The 19,977-nt window shown below is 40.0% G+C and overlaps 2 protein-coding genes and 1 long non-coding RNA gene across 3 annotated transcripts; 1 reads left to right on the top strand and 2 right to left on the bottom strand.

Moving 5' to 3' along the window:
* Positions 1 to 123: 123 nt before the first annotated feature.
* Positions 124 to 1,417, bottom strand: micos13 (mitochondrial contact site and cristae organizing system subunit 13). Its single transcript, XM_054789008.1, has 4 exons — positions 1,235 to 1,417; positions 729 to 885; positions 598 to 655; positions 124 to 365 (listed from the first exon to the last, which is right to left on the bottom strand). Exons 1-4 carry the CDS (start codon positions 1,261 to 1,263, stop codon positions 268 to 270), a joined length of 342 nt encoding a protein of 113 aa, XP_054644983.1. The 5' UTR covers positions 1,264 to 1,417; the 3' UTR covers positions 124 to 267.
* A 5,037-nt stretch (positions 1,418 to 6,454) lies between these two features.
* Positions 6,455 to 19,844, bottom strand: LOC129188352 (uncharacterized). The gene is made up of 5 exons (XR_008572601.1): positions 18,208 to 19,844; positions 18,034 to 18,104; positions 17,204 to 17,928; positions 7,014 to 7,070; positions 6,455 to 6,579 (listed from the first exon to the last, which is right to left on the bottom strand). It is a non-coding gene; the product is annotated as an uncharacterized LOC129188352 (long non-coding RNA).
* hsd11b1la (hydroxysteroid (11-beta) dehydrogenase 1-like a) lies at positions 7,443 to 15,973 on the top strand. Its single transcript, XM_054788712.1, has 6 exons — positions 7,443 to 7,592; positions 11,656 to 11,786; positions 11,853 to 12,056; positions 14,803 to 14,896; positions 14,968 to 15,133; positions 15,607 to 15,973. Exons 1-6 carry the CDS (start codon positions 7,508 to 7,510, stop codon positions 15,788 to 15,790), a joined length of 864 nt encoding a protein of 287 aa, XP_054644687.1. The 5' UTR covers positions 7,443 to 7,507; the 3' UTR covers positions 15,791 to 15,973.
* Positions 19,845 to 19,977: the final 133 nt, after the last annotated feature.

Genomic DNA, 19,977 nt, shown 5'->3' with positions numbered 1-19,977 from the left:
GCAAGTGCAAATATAAACAATTGTAAAAAGCATTTGTTGAATAGACACGATTTAGGCCATTGTTTTTTTTTTTAAACATAATTTAGCTTTATAGCATTATGTACAAAGTAATCCACACTTCCATTCTTTGACAGAACCAGAATCTCTTTAGTAGAACAAACCTGAATATAATAAGGTCATGTTGGATGTTTCTTCCATAGGCATTGAGGACATGTCAGTTGAGTGCAACATCTTAAAGATGAATAATAAACTACTAATCTGCTTTGTTCACTTGGTGAGGTCTTTAAAATATTGCAAGCCCTGACTAGAATATTCAGCTGCTTTCCTTGGAGCATCTGACAGAGTTGAAATGGACCACCGCACTCCTGCAATAGACAGACACATATCCCTGTTTCAGTGTCTCATTGTTAACAGTGGCTGGTTTATTTTTAGACTTATATAAACTATTAATAATGCTAAAATATTATGTGAAACATTGCCTGTGCAGTTAATACAGGTTTTTATGGCAGGGACCATTGTTTGCAGTGGGGAAGGCACTTCAAAATTATAACTTAGAGGAAGTTTGAAGTGATGTTTTTTTAAATGAAAACAGCTCACCAGAGTTCCAAGCTTGGACAGGAGAGAATTCAACCTTGGGTACTGTTGGGAGTTGAGCCTAAAGAATGCAAGTAATGTAAATGTAGTGTTTTTTTTAATACAGGCGAGTATCAACCTCAAGGTGTCAGTACCTCCAAGCCAAAGTACTTCATCCACTCCTCCACAGCGGGTGGTATGGCTGCTCTGGCTCGTCCCAGGGCCTCAGAGCCCTGCTCACCGCTGCCCAGGAGCCCAGAATCATAGGCGACGTAAACAGCCCCCCCTGCAATTGTCACCTTTGTGGCCAGTCTGGAAATTGATAAGAATTGTGATGGAGCAAAGACATGTCACATTCATTTATAACAAGAATACAGGATTGTAACAGTACCTGTGTATGCCCTAAGCATTGTCTTACACTGTGGATTAGCTGGTTGACGAGCGACATTGATACGAAGGCAATCCAAAATAACAATAAAGAAGGATTCTAGACAATAATGTTTTTATGTATGCGCCATAAAAAGCTGTTGAAACAACGGCACTGCTAATTTTGACACCATACTATTACAAGTAGACCGAGCTAGCTTAGCTAGCTAGCTTTTGCGTCTCGCTTTAGTTTACGCCTAAATCATCTACAACGGGTAAAATACGAAACACTTACTTGATCAGAGGGAACATCTTTGCCGCCATGGTCCACAATGAGCGCTTTCCTGTCAAACCAACGCCGATTCGAAGCTCTAACGCAGCAAAAGTACAGAGTGAAGGACACTGTATTTGTTTAAAAGCTGGGTGTCAATAAAGTTTAATTCAATCTTCTGGCGGGTTTTACGGCAGGTGTCGCAAATAAATGTCACTCGCCAGGGGCACTCGCCGTGTCACTGCCACTGAACTCTACACTACTGGAAGGGGTGTCACGGCTGACCGCATGAAGCCATTGGTCGGCCATCTTGCTTCACCCAAAAAAGCATACACGCATACACATACTGTATGTACATGTATCTTCATTCACTACATTTATTATGGTTCGGTATAAAAATTAACAAGAATCAACAAAAATTTGAAGTAAGAGAGAGTACATTTACTAGACCCAAATCTAAAAATTTCCCTCCAGTTTAAGGTTTTTCCTACCTCCATGGTGTGAAATTACAATGCATAACAACTCAATTTCAGTGTTCACAAGGTATTTGTTATAAGGATCTACGTAGTATCAAAGTTAAATGCACGCATACCTTTAGAAGATGATCGGGAAAGTCAAATATTGTTGGAACTGCATTTTGTCGCAATCTAACAGTCTGGCCGGTCCTGTCGAAGTTCTCCTCGGTGAAATGACTTCAACAGTTGCGATCTGGCTGCAGGAATCCACCTGTCTCTCTGCATATTTACTACCCATTGCTTTAGAAGTTGAGCATTGCATTGCAGTGTGGGAATCTAAAGGAGAATAAGGGATAATTGACAACTACTTAGATGAAAAGATGCTTACAGATTTAAAGTATCTATTTTTTTTAAAACTATTTTTATTATTTATAAGCATTTACCTACCTGTGAAATGTAAGTCCCTTCTCGCGATTTTCACAAGTATCACGATTTGTGCAATTAATAGCAGCACAAGACGGCATCTCGAACTCCTCTTAGTTGTTAGGCTTTCTTGTTTTGGGTGAAACAACATGGCGACTTCTATACTTCCGGTGGCTTCAGGCCTCCAATGCGCAGCAAGCGATCGGGGCCATTCCATGTATAGAGTTCAGTGGTCACTGTGCAATACGTCCCCGGAACGCAATCGGTTCCGCGCCTGCGCAAGGACTATGTACGCTTCTGCGACGTGCTGTGGTAATTTTTAAACGTATGAACATAAACGATCAATAACCATACTTCATATATGCAATATGTTGAGAGGTTATTTTATAAGTGACTCTTGTTAAAATACGTCATGGGAATGTTTCTATTGTCTCACGACATCCACCAAGACTGAGCTATGTAAAAACGTACACAATGCACGTCGCGTAAACGTCATATCCGGTTACGTGTACTATACATAAATATGTTTAATAAAACACATAAAATGCAGTTATATTTCAATGTAAACAACCACAAGTAGAGTGTCCATCCATCCATCCATTTTCTATACCGCTTCTCCTCATTAGGGTTGCGGGGGTATGCTGGAGCCTATCCCAGCTGACTTTGGGCGACAGGCGGGGTACACCCTGGACTGGTGGCCAGCCAATCGCAGGGCACATATAGACAAACAACCATTCACACTCACATTCATACCTATGGACAATTTAGAGTCTCCGATTAATCTAACATGCATGTTTTTGGAATGTGGGAGGAAACCGGAGAACCCGGAGAAAACCCACGCACGCACGGGGAGAACATGCATACTCCACACAGAAATGCCCAAGGGAGATTCGAACTAGTTGTTCCTGATCTCCAGACTGTGACCGTGTAGAGTGCAATGATGGATAAATGAACATTTAAGGTTACTTTTACCTGCACTAAAGATGCGATTGTTGCCAAAGACATTATGTTGCAAGAAGATGAACATGGTCACCAACTTTGTGTTTTGAGGTTTCTTGAATTCAGTAACCCACAATGGAGCCAAAAAAAGTTGCAAGTGGAAGCATTTTAAGAAACACTATTGAATTCAAGAAATAACTCACAGCAAAACAAGAAGATGGTGTCGGTGTTGATATCGCTGCCACATGGTGTCTGTTAAGAATCACATCTTCATTGAAGGTAAAAGTAAGCTTAAATGTTTTCATTTATCCCTTTCATTCATTATTTATATGCATTTACAATAGTTTTATGCATGTCAAACTAATTTTTACATGCATAAAACCTTTTGTGTTAACATGTTTAAGACTTGTGGCATAACTGTTAGTAAGCAAAGAACAACAGAGTCAACCGCTCATGATGTGATAGATGGGTGATGATGTGATATTGTTGGGTGGAGCGGACTTTCGCTTCCTGCTTCCATGTATTACCAAGCTAATAGCATGCCAGCAAGGACATTTTGTGATAAAAATACATTAAGAACACAGTTGGACTCACGCTGTGTATTAATGACATGACAAGACATGCGCCATATTGTATACTAACTGAAAAACATGCTAACCGAGGTGTACATTAACTGATGTTCCACTGTATTCCAAAAGAATTAAGCATCAGACTTTGATAATTTGATGGGCCATGTAAATTGTAAAAACAACAACAAAAAAAGACTTACAAAACAGTTATGTATTCATTCCAATTAACATTTCAGAAGAGGCATTTATTATGTGTTCACTGTAGGATCGCTCTAGCCACAAATGTTCATGCAGTGCAATCACTGTGTAATGTGTTCTGAAACTATCCTCTAAACTGTGTGTTAGAGGATAATCTTTATCCATCCAGATTGAGACGGATAAGCTCGCAAAAGAGTCCAATGCTCCCCAAATCACCGAGAACCTCCACAATCAGGACACTGATGTCTTCCAGACCCATCGCAGTTTGCTGCATGCAGTCTATGGCCTCATTGTCCGTATTCTGAGCAGTAAAACACATGCATTTTCGGAGTGCCTGTAAAGTGCAGCAAGAAACTGGCACAATGGCAACATTATATATGCTGACTGCATTTTTTTCTCTCAAACAAAAAAACCCAACCTGCATAAAGCAGTAGTTGTGTCTAAAATCAAATCTTCAGGTTCTCGTATCTCAAAATATCTATTCAATAACTGTACAGTATAATATTTTCTTTAGTCACAAAACACACATTAAATGACAGTGGCAACATAGCTGCTCATTACCCTTTAACAGCAATACACATGGGCAGCGCATATATGAACCCAAAATGGCTCCCTTAGCTTTATAGCAAGTGCTTCGACATACAATAGCTTGTTTAACATAGTCATGTTCCCAAAATAATAATTTCGATGCAAAATGTAAATGTATAATATAGTCAATATGCCTCCGATTGGTTTTATTTCTTTTCACAGAAGCTTCTGACACATATGACACAATAAAGTTAGCAATCAGCTGTGATAGCTTGAAATAGCATGCTAAGCTAAGGAGGCTAATACAGTTTCACTCACCAGTTTTCACTAAACAAAGCACAAACCCAGAAACACCCTTTCACAAAAGTAGGGATCCTTCAAGACTACAAAAGCTCGAACAAAGTGTTGTTTTAGCAACTTTTCGAACATTAATTGGTCTCATCAACTTCTGTGTGAATCAGATAGACTCAGCAACGTCCTGTCTGATGTACAGAACATGCGCGCGCTGCTGGTGAAAGTGTGAATTACACAAATGGCGCAAATAATACTGTTGCACTTGTTAAATATTGTGATCTTACTTATTAGTAGAACAAATGACCGTTACATATACTGCTCAAAAGAATTAGAAGAACACTTCAAAAACACATCAGATCTAAACTGGGGGCAAAATGATCTTGAATATCTTTCCTGATAATAAGTGGGTGATGTATTAGTAACAAAATGATGCCACATAATTTGATAGAAATGAAAATGATCACCCAAAGACACCCCAAAAATGAAAGTGAAAAAATGATGCAGCAGACTGGTCCATTTTGCCAAAATGTCATTGTAGCAACTCAAAATGATTCTCAGTAGTTTGTGTGGCCCCCACATGCTTGTACGCATGCCTGACAACGTCGGGGCATGCTCCTAATGAGACTACGGATGGTGTCCTGGGGGATCTCCTCCCAGATCTGGACCAGGGCATCAATGAGCTCCTGGGCAGTCCGAGGAGCAAACTGGCGGCGCCGTATGGACCTAAACATAATGTCCCAGAGGTGTTCTATTGGGTTTAGGTCAGGTGAACGTGGGGGCCAGTCAATGGTATCAATTCTTTCATCCTCCAGGAACTACCTACATACACTAGCCACATGAGGTCGGGCATTGTTGTGGACCAGTAGGAACCCAGGTCCCACTGCACCAGTGTAGGTTCTGACAATGGGTCCAAGGATTTCATCCCGGTACCTAATAGCAGTCAAGGTGCCATTATCTAACCTGTAGAGGTCTGTGCGTCCTTCCAGGGATATGCCTCCCCAGACCATCACTGACCCCCCACCAAACCGGTCATGCTGAATGATGTTGCAGGCAGCATAACGTTCTCCACGGCATCTCCAGACTCTTTCACGTCTGTCGCATGTGCTCAGGTTGAATCTGCTCTCATCAGTGAAGAGCACAGGGCACCAGTGTTGTAGTTGCCAATTCTGGTGGTCTATGGCAAATGCCAATCGAGCTCTACGGTGCTGGGCAGTGAGCACAGGGCCCACTACAGGACGTCGGGCCCTCAGGCCACCCTCATGGAGCCTGTTTCTGATGTTTGGTCAGAAACATTCACACCAGTGGCCTGCTGGAGGTCATTTTGTAGGGCTCTGGCAGTGCTCATCCTGTTCCTCCTTGCACAAAGGAGCAGATACCAATCCTGCTGAGGGTTGAAGGACCTTCTACGGCCCTGTCCAGCTCTCCTGGAATAACTACCTGTCTCCTGGAATCTCCTCCATGCGTCCAGGTACCGCAGTGATGCCCTGGTCCAGATCTGGGAGGAGATCCCCCAGGACACCATCCGTAGTCTCATTAGGAGCATGCCCCGACCTTGTCATGCGTACAAGCACGTGGGGGCCACACAAACTACTGAGAATCATTTTGAGTTGCTACAATGACATTTTAGCAAAATGGACCAGTGAGCTTCATCATTTCTTCACTTTCATTTTTGGGGTGTCTTTGACTTCCCCCCTCTATAGGGTGATCATTTTCATTTCTATCAAATTATGTGGCATCATTTTGTTACTAATACATCACCCACTTATCAGGAAACATATTCATTTTTTTTTATTTTTTTTGAGCAGTGCATATTAATTACTTACCATTAATGTCAAGCATTCCAGTGTATTAGATGAAGATATCAGTGTGAACCAAAGGGCTCTTCTGACTTCTTCCGGATTCGGTGGGGGAGGGGCATGCGCAGTAACAGCTGTATACGACGGTTGTCGTGATGAATCTTATTCTAATTGGATTTACATATATGAAATTGGTTAATCTGATTTTTCTTAGAATATTATTCAGACAAGATTGAATCATATTGTGAACCTTAACACCTTTAATTCATTTAAAATGAACATATTTTCATTTCATAAATTAAACAAATGCCCAAGTTGAGTTTTTTGAGTGTCTTTGTCTTTGGGAAACCTGAAACAAAGACAAATCTGGTCTTTTGGACCATCTATTGGCGCAATTAATAGCGTAACAGTGTGCCGAGTACATGTTCACGATGCAATATTTCTGGATTCTGCTCACCGTCGTGGCGGAAAAACCTGCGTAGGATGTACTACGGAAGTGCAAGGACCACTACAGTATATCCCACCCATTTTAGGGTCCATGCTTATGACGTCAAAGGGCAGCGTTTAGGTGTGTGATGAGTGAGAAATGTCACCGAGTCACCTTTGTATCTCACAGCCATCTCAGCATTCTTCACTTAAGCGAAGCTCACAGCCACACCTAAGGGAAAAAATAAACACGAGAATAGTTTGTATATAGCATTAATTGTACACAACCACAAAAGCGCAACTTTAAATAAAAAAAAAAAAAAATAAACAAGTGAAGTGAGCTAACTTTTATGTTATGATGCCAAAAAAAGTGCTGTCATGCAAGTGTGCCTCGTAAGCGTATTTAGTAGGTTATAAAAACACAAACATACATTATTACTGTTGTTATATATTTTTATCGTTTCCTATGGTGTAAAGGAGGTCAACGACTATCAATGTTCAATTAACTTATCTGAACGACACACCCCCTGTAAAACAAGCCAAGAGGGGAGGGATCAGATAAAAAAAAAAAAAAGCTTTGGTTTATGCGATTCACTCCTGCACTGCAAAGTGGCTCAGGAATCCAGGGATTTACTTTTCATTTAATCTAATTTACAATTAGTGTACGACATGAAAACGCTGACTAAAGTCCTGCTAGCAAGTGCTGCTGTTGCACTGCTCGCTGTCAAGTGGACTGCACCCACTTTCAATGCAGGTAAGGTGATTTTGTTCTGCACTCTTATGTAAGTTTTATGTAGGTGTATTTGGAAACAGGAATACTGTAATATTCGACGTGTGAATCATTGTCTCACATTAAAATACATTTGATCGTCCGCAGATGTTTTTATCTGGTTTTGTTGTCCATTAAACACGGATTTGCAATTTTCTGTGGCTCAAACATGAAGGTAAACTATAAGTTGATTTGTAGAAATGGTCGCAACATCAGAATTTTATATAAAAATATATATATATGTACATCTTTGTGGTGAATAGCAACATGAATAATAGCATAGATATCCATCAAACCATTTAAAAAGAGATGCTGATTATTATTATTATTATTATTGATACTGTATTTAATTCCCTTGAGGAAATTATCACTGGATCATATTGATGATAGGTTTTTTTTTGTAATTTTGGAAAATATTATATTGCATTTAACTTCTTTGTTAAAAAGTGCACTTCATAAATATTATAACAATAAAAATCAAAATAATAATTATAACTCCTAATTAATTAAGGCTATTAAATAGAAATCCTGGATTTCATTACATGTTCTTTATAAACAGCACCCATCACTTGTTCATATGATAAGAAAAATGCCTATACTGTACTATGGTGGTTCCATGCAGGCCCCCTCCAGCACCAATTACATGGGAATCTCCTGCATACAGAATGTGAATTTTTTTCCTTCTCCTCTGTCCAGATGATGGGAAGCCACAGAGTACTCACTATACCCTCAACTAAATACAGTATCTGTCTTTGGAGAACGAGTTACCACTGAGTGACATTTGCAGGAAAGTTTAACATCACCCAAGGGGTAAATTGGTGAAGAGACGCATATAGTGAGTGTGTAATCTCACATTATTTGACATGCTTGTGACTGTAGAGTTCATACAGCATTTATTTAACACCATGTGAGAACGTAGCCTTCAGTCCAGCATCTGCAGGCAGTTGAGTTACACAGTTGGGAGTCATTGGGTTTACACGCATGCATGTCTAATACTACCATTCTATTTAGGGCTGGTTACAAACCATGCAAAATGACTGCAAGACTAATTAAACACTGGTTACCAGTCATTGCTAACTGGCGATAAAATTGTTTAATTTGTAAAAGTAGGCTGGACAGCTGGTCAAAGCACAAGATTATAAAACTGCATCTGCACGTAGACAGACAAATATGAGCAAGTGCATCCCGCCATTGAGGCAAAGTATAGCATTGAACTTTAACCTACAGTCAAGCTACTTCTCACTTTTATTAGTTTGTCACTTCCACAGAGGAGATTACACACATCAGGGGCTGTTTTGTCTGACGTTATTAGATAAACTTGGTGCTCCATCAGTGGCACATCTATTATATTATCTAGGGTTATTTTGGAATCTTTCTTGGAATTTGGATTAGTTTGTGCCAAATACTCCCCTCTGTTAATGGCAGAAAAAATGAAATATGAAGACAGAATTGTCCAGTTTCATCATGACGTCTTGGTTTTAATTTGCTCGTGTAGCATTTAGGATTTACGACCATCATTTTAGGTACCATGCCAATGTTTACAGCACTGTTGTTAGTTAATTAGTTTTACAGAATTACGTAAACATGACTTAACTGGTTTAGCTCAAAATGTTATGTAGGTGCACCCAAAAGGCCTCTCTCTCAAATATTGTTCAAAAATCTGTCTAGATCTGTGTTAGTGAGCATTCATCATTCATGATTTATAATCTATCCACCTCGCAGGTGAGGCATATCAAGATGCTGATGAGACAGCATGATTATTCCGCAGGTGTGCCTTAGGTTGGCCACAATAAAAGGCCACCTAAAATCGTGCAGTTTAACTGTACTGGAGGTGGTCCGGGGACATCCAAAACACAGTCTCTATCTGCTGTGACCACCATTTGCTTCAAACACCGTATAAGCAGATCCAGAGCATCCCAAAAAGGCTCGCTATCTTCAAAATGCTATCAATAAAATCCACCTATGTTTGTTGTCCATAACATATGCGCCTGCCTACACCATAACCCCACTACCATCAATTTTTGAGTTGAAAAATCATGAAAAATGGCAGCAAAAAAACCTGTTGCATTTATCAGTATATTTTTGTTGAGTGTAGTTAGGGCATAGAAAACCTGTTTAACAAATATGTTTTTTAACATTACTAGAGCCCTCTTGACATGAAATAACACCCCTATAGTAGGGCTGAGCAATATGAACCAAAGGTCATATCCTGATATATTTATGTTGAATATCGATATATACGATACATATCCCGATATTTTTTCCACAAAGTGAGTTTAGACAACGTCAAAGTCAAATATGCATGTGAAGTTGTTTTATTAAAATGACAAAAAAAGTCAAAGCTGTTAAAATAAAGTACAGCAGTCCATTCTCTTTTTGAACTAAATATTGAAAAAGTAAAATATAATAGTCAATCTTTTTCATAGCAAATATTTAGCTAAGCTCAAATCCTCAGCCCAAAACAACAACATGTGAAATAAAGTGCCCCGTTTAAGAGGACATTTTTATAAATGTCAGCAGCAACTCAAAAATACTTTGAACAGTATTATTTTTTTTTAGAAAGCAGAACCTCATAGGAGAGACAAAAAAAAGTGAGAAAAAACACCTTAGTTATGTTCAGAACTACAAATAAACTTGATTCTTAGTTTGTTATTTTAAAATTGGCCATCCCTTCTTCAAAATAAAATAATTTTGATATTTTATCTTGGCTAGCGCCTCTCAAAGTCTAGACAGCGTAGTAATTACATCCGGACTCGTCACCTTGTAGTTAGGACTACTTCACACGTTCTGACACCCTGACAGGTAAGTGACCGAGTCCGAATAAGGCTTAAGTGTAATGAGTAGTCACTAATGAAGATGAAGAAACATTTCCGTTTGAGATCCCACTCTGTAAAGATCCACCCTGGTGGCATCGCGCCTCGAGGATGCGTCAGTCTCCGCTATGCAGTGTGCAGCGGGGGCTTTACTTTCACTTTTATGTTCCCAAATACCAGTAACACTCCAACGACACCAGAAAAAGTAGCTAGATTTGTCGATATCGCTTTTGAGAAAATATGTCGCCAAGAGGGTTTGGAATGTCGCCAGGTCTAGAACGAAGTACAGAGGGGGCGGGGCAGAGTTAGACAGACCTCCGTGTCACGATACAAGAGAGCAGCACAAATCCAGTCTATATCGATATGAGCGATATGTTTGTTCTTGATATCGTGCTTAAAAGAAATAAATATTTTTTAAATATCGATATATCGCCCAGCCCTACCGTATAGTCATCTTTACATTTTTATTACCCAATGTAGTAGACGTAATAAGAGTAAATAAGCCATTACAGACATAAATAAGACTTAGTGTGTTTTGCTATAAATGTGTTCCCTAGGGGAGCTGAGTGCCGGGCGGACAGGTAGTGATGTCAGGGTTCAGAGTTCAGTTTTATTTTGTCAGGGCTTACTGCAGCAACAGTAGCCTGTGTTTTTATTAGGGATTTTTATTTGGAATTACTGTGCCTGTTGTGAGATAATTCAAACTTGCAATAAAAGCCTGTTGTTACAGCAATTAAGTCTGGCGTTTGAGTGTCTCACGAAACATAATAATAACATTACTGATGCCTAGTGACCAGTGTAGAATACTACATATCATCACAACATTTTTGAATGCGTCTTCTGAATGCCTAATGTTTGTATTTTATTTCATTTAGCCTTTTTTATGCTTGAAAATGCTTAATTTAGGCAACAATACGTAAAGTTTGCTTCAATAGCCTATGTTTGAACTAATAATAGGCCGTATTCAACCACAAAACAGCATAATTAATTAATTAATTAACATATTTTTGAAAATCTGAGAAGCTGTATGACTGTATCTCTCAACTTGATGACTCCACTTCATTGATGGCCATTATCCTAAACTTTGCATCATAACTCCTCTGCTAGAGGTTCATTTTTACATTAAAAAAAACATACCACTGCTACCCCAAGCTCAACAAAAGGGTGCTGGAAAATAGGATTTAGGTGGTCTGGTTATTTTTGGAGCCAAACTGTAACATTTGACTTTATTCCAGAATCCCTCCGAGGTGCCAAAGTCTTGGTGACCGGCGCTAGCTCTGGCATTGGTGAACAAATGGCCTATCACTATGCCACCTTCGGGGCTCAGCTTGTTATTACTGCCAGGAGAGAAAAAGTCTTACAGCGGGTAAGTTAAAAGGTGATCTTTAAATTTATAACAACTCTCATAGTCGACGCTCATTCTGGCCTATAGGTGGTGGAAAAGTGCCTGAGCTTAGGAGCCCAGAAGGCCTTGTACGTAGCAGCGGACATGTCCAGTAACTCAGACCCAGACAGGGTGGTTGAGTTTGCTGTGGAGCAGTTAGGAGGTCTGGACTACCTTGTTCTCAACCACATTGGTTCTAGTCCCTTCAGCATGTGGGAGGGAGATGTACAGCACCTTCTGTGGCTGATGAAGGTAATGACACGTTTAGCCATTGGGTAACTGTAGTCAGTACTTCCAGGATCAGAGTGATTGGCAAACAGACTACACAGATTTTGCTGCAACTGTGTGTGCTTTCACACAGCAGGATGACATCCAGACTGTTATGTTTGGTTGTGATTTGGTTGTGTGTTGTTACCCCACTCAGGAGCTTTCAATGAAGACTTTAATTACCGATACAACAGCTCACACGGAAAGTCAAAAATCAAAGTACAAATCAACAGAGGATGAAAGTAAGGGTAGACTAATATAAGGTAAGCCCGGATAGCTCACAACCCGGTCCTGCCATTGCAGAAAAGCCTTATACACCAGCTCAGTCCTACGTCTTACGACTAGGGTTGTCTTAGACTGAGGATTTTCATAGTCGAATCTGATTCGTTAGATTTTTTTAAACATTTTTGCTCATGACTTTTGTTTCTTTTTAAAAGACAATCCCGACAAATAAACAGATCACATTTGCGACTTTTTCCACCTCAAAGAGACGAGCTGAAACGCTCAGATAAATGAACATGGTAGGTGTGCAACAACAGTACCTTAACTTATTTAGTGACACAGAAAGCAAGACAAACAAAACCAGAACACCGTTGCTTTTGGCACACATCAGAAAAGTGCACACAGAATAGGAGCAATGTGGCTTGAAGTTGGCTTGAGAAAACTCTATTAGCAGCCTGATTTCTTGCATTAAAATTCATTGTTGGGATATTAAATAAAGTGGGCATAACAGCCTTTCTTGTTTTCAATGATATTCAATGATGTTCAGTGACGATCCAATGATGTTGGTGACTGGAATATTTATGATATGTAAGAAGCATACACACAAACGACCTGAAAATTCCTTGGACCTCTGAGAGCACAATCACACGTGCGCACAGTAGTATCACACCTGTCCAAAAGAACTTGAGATAGTCCAACTCCCATTCTGTCATATGTTTTATATGTGTGGGTTCAAAAGGACAGCAAGGCATATTACACAATGTATCCATCCATCTTCTATGCCGTCACTAGGGTCGCGGGAATGCTGGAGCCTATCCCAGCTGACTTTCGGCGAGAGGCGGGGTACACGGGCTACACCCTGGACTGGTTGGCAGTCAGTCGCAGGGCACATATAGACCACAACCATTCACTCTCACGTTCATACATACATATGGACAATTTAGAGTCCTAACATGCATGTTTTGGGGATGTGGGAGGAAACCGGAGTACAAGGAGAAACCCCACGCACAGGGAGAACATGCAAACTCCACACAGAGATTCGAACCCAGATCTTCCCAATCTCCTGAATGTGCGGTCAACATGCTAACCACTAGACCACCGTGCGGCCGCACAATTTTATTACACACAATGTAGTATTCTTTATTGTCAACCTCAGACAAAACAAGCCGTGCAGCTATCGCATCCCATTAATGATCTGAATCTTGTAGGAAGCCCTAGTTGTTAACTGAATTTTCCATTTCTTTTCTTCTTTACCATTTATTTTGTTAATTATGTATACTTGAATTTCCGTATTTCCTTTCTGTTTTGCAGCAGTCTGTGGTGGCACTATTTCATCCTGGAAATTTACTTGAAATTGATGCCATATTTGTTGTATATGTTTACTTTTGCCTAAATAAGAAAAATTCTTACAATAAAAAAATGTCAACCGAAAAAAACAATCATCTTCCGGTCCCTTTGGCCTCACAAAATTTGGCGTAAAACCGCCATCAAAACAAAAGCACTCCAGTACTACGTGCAGCCACACATTTGGTTCACGTTTCACACCGAAAACTGTCTTGCTACTTTGGCTTTGCAGCATGTTTTTTTTCCAGAGCAGTCACCTCTTGTTCTTCTGTTTTGCACATACTACGACAAGCAGCATTTAGCTCTCTTATCTCTGCTGTCCCATTAGCTATAAGCTAACCTGCAAAACAATGGTATGTACTACGTAACGCGCTGTTAATTAATTGATTGGCTTTAGGTAAATACGCGTTTAAAATCTCGTCTCGTCCTTGTAGACCCAATCTCGTGCATCGTCTCGTCTCATGAACTGAGTATCTCGTGACACCTTTAATAATGAGCCAATAAGTCCATCGATGGTCTTCCCAGCATTCACATAGAGGATTTGGATTGTGCCACTGAAGCAGGTGATTTTATTATTGTGTAGTAAGTATAGGTCTTCTGTTAAACACAGGGACTGACCTACTTAAACAAACACAGGCACTTGCCTGGGGCCCCCAAACGTCTCAGAAAAGCTGATTGTTGACATTTTTACTTTGATTTAAAGTGCATATTACTGTTTTAATCTCAATTTATGCGCTTAAAACTACATCAAAATTCGTAATCTATCATGATCGTTTCGACTGCTCCTCCCTTCTCATACAATGGACTATTGCATGTTAGTGCACATGTGCAGATAACAGAAAACGGGAGCAAAGCAAACTTGAAAATGAAGCGGAGTTAACCCAGCGGAGTGGAGAAGAGGAGAAGGCGAGAGGAAAACAGTTTTTACCAAAACCGAAAGTGTCAACCTTTTTCACAGTCACAACAAACGTAGACACGCAACAAGGTTTTACTGTGTCAAAATGAATGCTGTGGAAAAAAAGAAATTAAAACAAACAAAGCTAAGACTTTTGCACAGTACTGTACTGTACATCTGATTTATAAAGGTCAGTACATCAGTAATTGGATTTAGTTACTTTTCAGCACTGTGACATCCCTGTGTATGAATGTGTGTCCTTCCACAAAGGTCAACTTCCTGAGTTATGCTCAGATGGCCTGGAAGGGTCTCCCTATCCTGGAGCAAAGTAATGGTGCTCTAGTGGTCGTTTCGTCCCTTTTAGGTAAGTAACTGCATGATTGTTATTTCACAGTGGGCAATGATAATAATGGTAATGTTGTTAATGCTTCACAGGTAAAATGACCAGTCCCTTTGTGGCTCCATACACCTCAACCAAATTTGCATTGAATGGCTTCTTTGAGGGTTTTCGTCATGAGCTGACTCTGAAGAAGAGCAATGTATCCATCTCCATATGCACACTGGGCCTCATTGACACTGACGCAGCCATGGAGAAAGTCAAGTATGTCTGCAGTACAGAACAATATGACCAATACAAAAGCTCTATTGCTTAATCCTCTGGAACACATCCATCTGTGTTTTCAGTGCAGTTTACAATTGCCGTGTTGACAGGTAATCCATCCTGAATTTCACAAACATAGCCCTCATATCATGCAGTATGATGACTATTCTGGCATAATTCTGCAAAGAAGTAAACGTCTTATTTCACCGACATAATCTTGCAAAGAGGAAAACTTATTTTGCCGGCATGACGCCCTTTTTTCTTTACAGATTTTTGCACAAAAAACTAAATACCAAAAATCAATCCCACGTTTCACCAATAAGCCTCTCACTACAAAACCAATTTTTTGAGCCAGGAATGACAACATGCAGCAGCCACACAAATACTGCCAAGTGAATTATCCATCCATCCATCCATCCATCCATCCATCCATCCATCCAGAGTGGTTAACTGCAGTGTTCTTTGTATCCTAGGGGTGTCACTAACGTACCAGCCTACCCTGCCAGTGAAGCAGCATTGAAAATCATCATGACAGGAGCCACCGGAGAGCGGGATCTCTTCTACCCTTGGTACACCTACATTGTGACACTTACTAAGGACTTCTTCCCCTCAGTCAGCGACTATGTAATACAAAGCTCCTACAACTATGTCCCATAAAAACAACATGAGATGAGTGTGTACTGTGACTTGATATTTAAGATGTATTGCTATTTTTGTGACAGACGAAATTAGCTTTCGGCAGAAATGTTTGCTTTGTTCCTGGATGGTCACCACAGGCAAACAGATCAGGTTACTAAATATACAGAACCTTGACCTTTTTTGTTTTTTTTGCTTGTTATTTTTTGGGGGGGAAGGGGGGGGGGGTTATTTCAAAGTCTGTTCTAATGTACCTCAAAGAGAATGAAAAATAATGATGATGATGACTCATGACTAACCACCAATCTTGAGGCACAGAAATTCTTCAAATTCTTAAAAGCCTCTTACAAGCGTTAATGTGGCGTCTGGAAGCTTGCTGCCTGAGAGGCACGTCAGGAAAAGTAGCAACAACAAAAAATATTACATGGCTAAAAAGATGACGGCCTGAAACAAATTAAAAATGCTGAAAGATATTGAAATTGTGCTTTCTTCTGCCTTTTTTCCCTCTTAAGGTAATGATAAGGGATGTATTGGTTTCAGACATGCTTAATAAAGTTACATTGAAAAACATCACATGGTTACACTTGCACAATTCATCATGTCCGAAAAGAAATAGGAAGAAAGCACATCTTATTAAATCATACCCCTTCTCCATGTCTCAGCAGTTACTGATATGTACAGGTAGTTTGTTCACTTGCTTCTGTTTAAGTGTAAAAAAATGTTTACTAAGGAGAGAAAATAGTAGGCAATGTGTAACAACAGATAGGTGGCTGATGCAGAGATGAAAGAAAAAGGAAGAGGAAAAAAAAAACGAATAAATAAATAAAAATAATTCACAAATTTAATAATAATTAGAAAATTTCATAAAATCCAGTGTAAATTTAGAGGAAAAAAACAGATTTGTTTTTAAGGCACACCAGTGTATAAGCCGCACGTGCCCACGTCATAAAATGCTGTATTGTGCCGCAGTTGAGTCCGTGAGGACCAGTCAGCTCATTATTTGACAGCAGCCAATCATGACCTGTGGAAAAACTCACAAGCTCGTCAACCCATTTGAAATTGCATGATGTCATTATTCAATATAACAGTCTGACTCACGGTTTCATCTTACAAACATTAAACTCATCACACAGCAACTTAACACACAAAAGGTATACCTCAGAAATATAGAAACATGTCTTGAGTTTAATTTGGAAAAAAAACCCAACATTTTAAAGTTTCCCTATAATGCATTCTGTTTGCATTTGCAAAGCATATCATTGGAGGAGCGTAGACAGCTCACTTCACTTCCTGTACATGTACAGTGCATGTACACTGCAAATCACATTCTTCAAGTTAAATGAGCACTCAGTTGATCCCGAATGAGGGGAAAAGAGAGTTGTCGTTCTAAGAGGTCATTTTCAGTGTGACTGAATAGTAAAGATCATGACGTACCTGAATGCTTCTTCCTGCACCACTGCTTGATGAATGCATTTTCCAGACACTGGTAGTATGTTTGGGAGATCCATCCATCCATTTTCGATACCGCTTCTCCTCATTAGGGTCATGGGGGCACGCTGGAGCCTATTGCAGCTGACTTCAGGCGACAGGCGGGGTAAACCCTGGACTGGTAACCAGCCAATCGCAGGGCACATATAGACAAACAAGCATTCACACTCACAGTCATACCTATGGGTCGCCAATTAACCTAACATGCATGTTTTTGGATGTGGGAGGAAACCGGAGTACCCAGAGAAAACCCATGCACATACAGGGAGAACATGCAAACTCCACACAGAAATACCCAAGGGAGAATCGAACCCAAACTCCAGACTGTTACTGTGTTGCCCAACATGCTAACCGTTAGACCACCATGCAGCCCTGTTTGGGAGATGATTTCTAGAATATGCTGAAAAGCTTCACGCTTCTTGATAATTGATAAATAATTCTATTTAAAGCACATTGCCTTGCCAAAAAAAAAGATCACACAGTAAAATTGTGAACCACGCTTTCACAATTTGAGCCGGATGACTCCTGGCATTGCCATCTTGGGATATACCTGTGTGCCATCATGGAGGAAAGAATGCATTGATGGACTCACCTGGTCATTTAGGATATTGAGGTAGTCAGCAGACCTCATTCTTTGGGGACATAATGATGCTGAACCTAAAACTGACCAACTGCAGGACATAACATAACAATAACACAAATTCAGGTGATGACCTTGTTTGCCAGGCAGCGTTTATCGCTTGTCAAAAAGTGGGCACTCATATACTGTACAGTACCTTCGATGTCCATATGAGGGCAGTAGTGCCAAGGCAGTGAAGTACTGTACAGAAGTCCACATCCCCAAGCCCTTCAAAATTTTAAGTCCATACAAAAAAATCATAAACATTTAATTTTACAATAATCAAAAACTGCCATTTTCTAAACATCCAAGCCTAACTGTATTGATCCACCTTTTTCTTATTCTTCACCGTCCCAGCATCCCTCAAATTCGTCTTCTCTATGTTGTCATTCCAAAGGAAGCTGATAGCGATTGCAGACTTCCAGCAGAGCAGTGCTTTCTCACTGGGTTCCTTTTGTGTCTTTGTTCGCTTGTGTCCAAAGGCACCGCAGGCATCCTGTGAAGCTGTTGGCAAAATCCATCCTTGGTGGTCTTGGCTTTATTGTCTTACCTAGAGGGTTGTACCGTGCTGATAGAAAAAGAAGGGTGGCATGGGTTGGGGGTGTTCTACTGTATACCCGCAGTGAGTTGTCACTGTCATAAAGAAAAAGATGGAAAAGGCAAACAATGTTCAGAATATAATGCTTTTTTTCCCTCAAAGTTTCACCTGCAGATGTTGCCAAGTTTGGTCACGCAGAGCAGCAGAAAGAACCTACCCCAAAACATATTTGAGTTATGGAAGTAATGTGTCTCTGCTGGTCACAGGAAATGTACACTTTACTGGAGAAGTGTGATTTTGAGAGCCATACATTCAAAAACAAAAAGCACTTGACAACGGGCATCTGAATTTTTCGTAGAAGATCTTTTTTCCGTGTTTAGATGTGAACAATAACACAAGCAATGTGCCTCCAATGTTGCAAAAGCGAACAAGTGAAATGACACAGTTCTTAAGGGTCTTAGTTAAACCAGTCTTGTGTAAATGACACTGAAAACAAATTGTTAATACAAATATCAGACCCTTTCATACTGCCTGTAAAAGTCAGCTTTTTTTTTTCTTTTTTACTTTTTGCTGTGTTGCTGGTCTATATAAAAGGCCCTCACACAGAATGTGGGATTGACGATTTGCCACCTTTTTTCCATGTCGGTGTGATGAAGTCGACCGGACAATTTTCTGCCTCTAGAGGTAGTAGAAGACGACAAGATAGCGCCTGTGTGAAAGGGTATACCACACTGCCGGGACAGGATTGTGAACTCGTGATGTGCAGATCGATACTGAAATATCAATACTTCGGATACCAGCTCCTCATGCTCTGAAATCAATTCTCAAATCAAAATATCAATACTTTGGATACAGTCATTTGAGGTAATGTTTGTCTGTTGAAGCGGTGACTGATCAGAGCCATGTGTGAATTGTGAATACAATTTTCATTCTTAAAGTAGTTCTTAATAATGTATCATTTATTTGAATGGTTTCATTATTTTACTTATTTTGGTTTTTATTGTTTAAAATACCATTTTCACTTATATAATTTTGTCCTATTTTTCTGTTGTTGTGTATTACCTCAATATTTTTTTTTTTTTTTCAAAATGGCGCCGCTTGAGTGGCTGCCAGTTACAGCAGCTCTGTACTACTATACTAATATACTTCAGGGTTTAAAATAAATAAATAAATAACTTACATGAATTAAGAAATTATTCATTTATTTAAATGAATAACCAATTTTGCCACACGCACACGGTAGTCAGGTGATCTGGAAGATCTTGGTTTCAATCGCCGTTCGACATCACTATGTGAAGTTTGCATGTTCTCCTCGTGCGTGAGAGGGTTTTCTCCGAGTACATTCCCCACATTCCAAAAATATGCATGTTAGGTTGAGTGGCAGCTGTAAATTGTGTGAAAGTATGAATGTGAGTGTGAGAGGTTGTTTGTCTATATGTGCCCTGCGATTGGCTGGCAAACAGACCAGGGTGTACCCTGCCTCTCGCCCAAAGTCAGCTGGGATAGGCTCCAGCATACCCCCGCGACACTAGTGAGGACAAGCGGCATAGAAAATGAATGAAT

Source organism: Dunckerocampus dactyliophorus, chromosome 10 (assembly GCF_027744805.1).
Source record: "Dunckerocampus dactyliophorus isolate RoL2022-P2 chromosome 10, RoL_Ddac_1.1, whole genome shotgun sequence".
NCBI lineage: Eukaryota > Metazoa > Chordata > Actinopteri > Syngnathiformes > Syngnathidae > Dunckerocampus > Dunckerocampus dactyliophorus.
This window is presented reverse-complemented; position numbering and strand designations above follow the sequence as displayed.

Bases quoted from the DNA above. Each gene is read 5' to 3' on its own strand.
- micos13 (XM_054789008.1), bottom strand. From the start codon at position 1,263: ATGGCGGCAAAGATGTTCCCTCTGATCAA. The intron at 886-1,234 runs GTAAGTGTTTCG...ATCAATTTCCAG, and splicing joins AAGATGTTCCCTCTGATCAA to ACTGGCCACAAAGGTGACAA. The intron at 366-597 runs GTGAGCTGTTTT...TGTCTATTGCAG, and splicing joins TGTCCAAGCTTGGAACTCTG to GAGTGCGGTGGTCCATTTCA.
- hsd11b1la (XM_054788712.1), top strand. From the start codon at position 7,508: ATGAAAACGCTGACTAAAGTCCTGCTAGCAAGTGCTGCTGTTGCACTG. The intron at 11,787-11,852 runs GTAAGTTAAAAG...TCTGGCCTATAG, and splicing joins GAGAAAAAGTCTTACAGCGG to GTGGTGGAAAAGTGCCTGAG. The intron at 12,057-14,802 runs GTAATGACACGT...CCTTCCACAAAG, and splicing joins ACCTTCTGTGGCTGATGAAG to GTCAACTTCCTGAGTTATGC.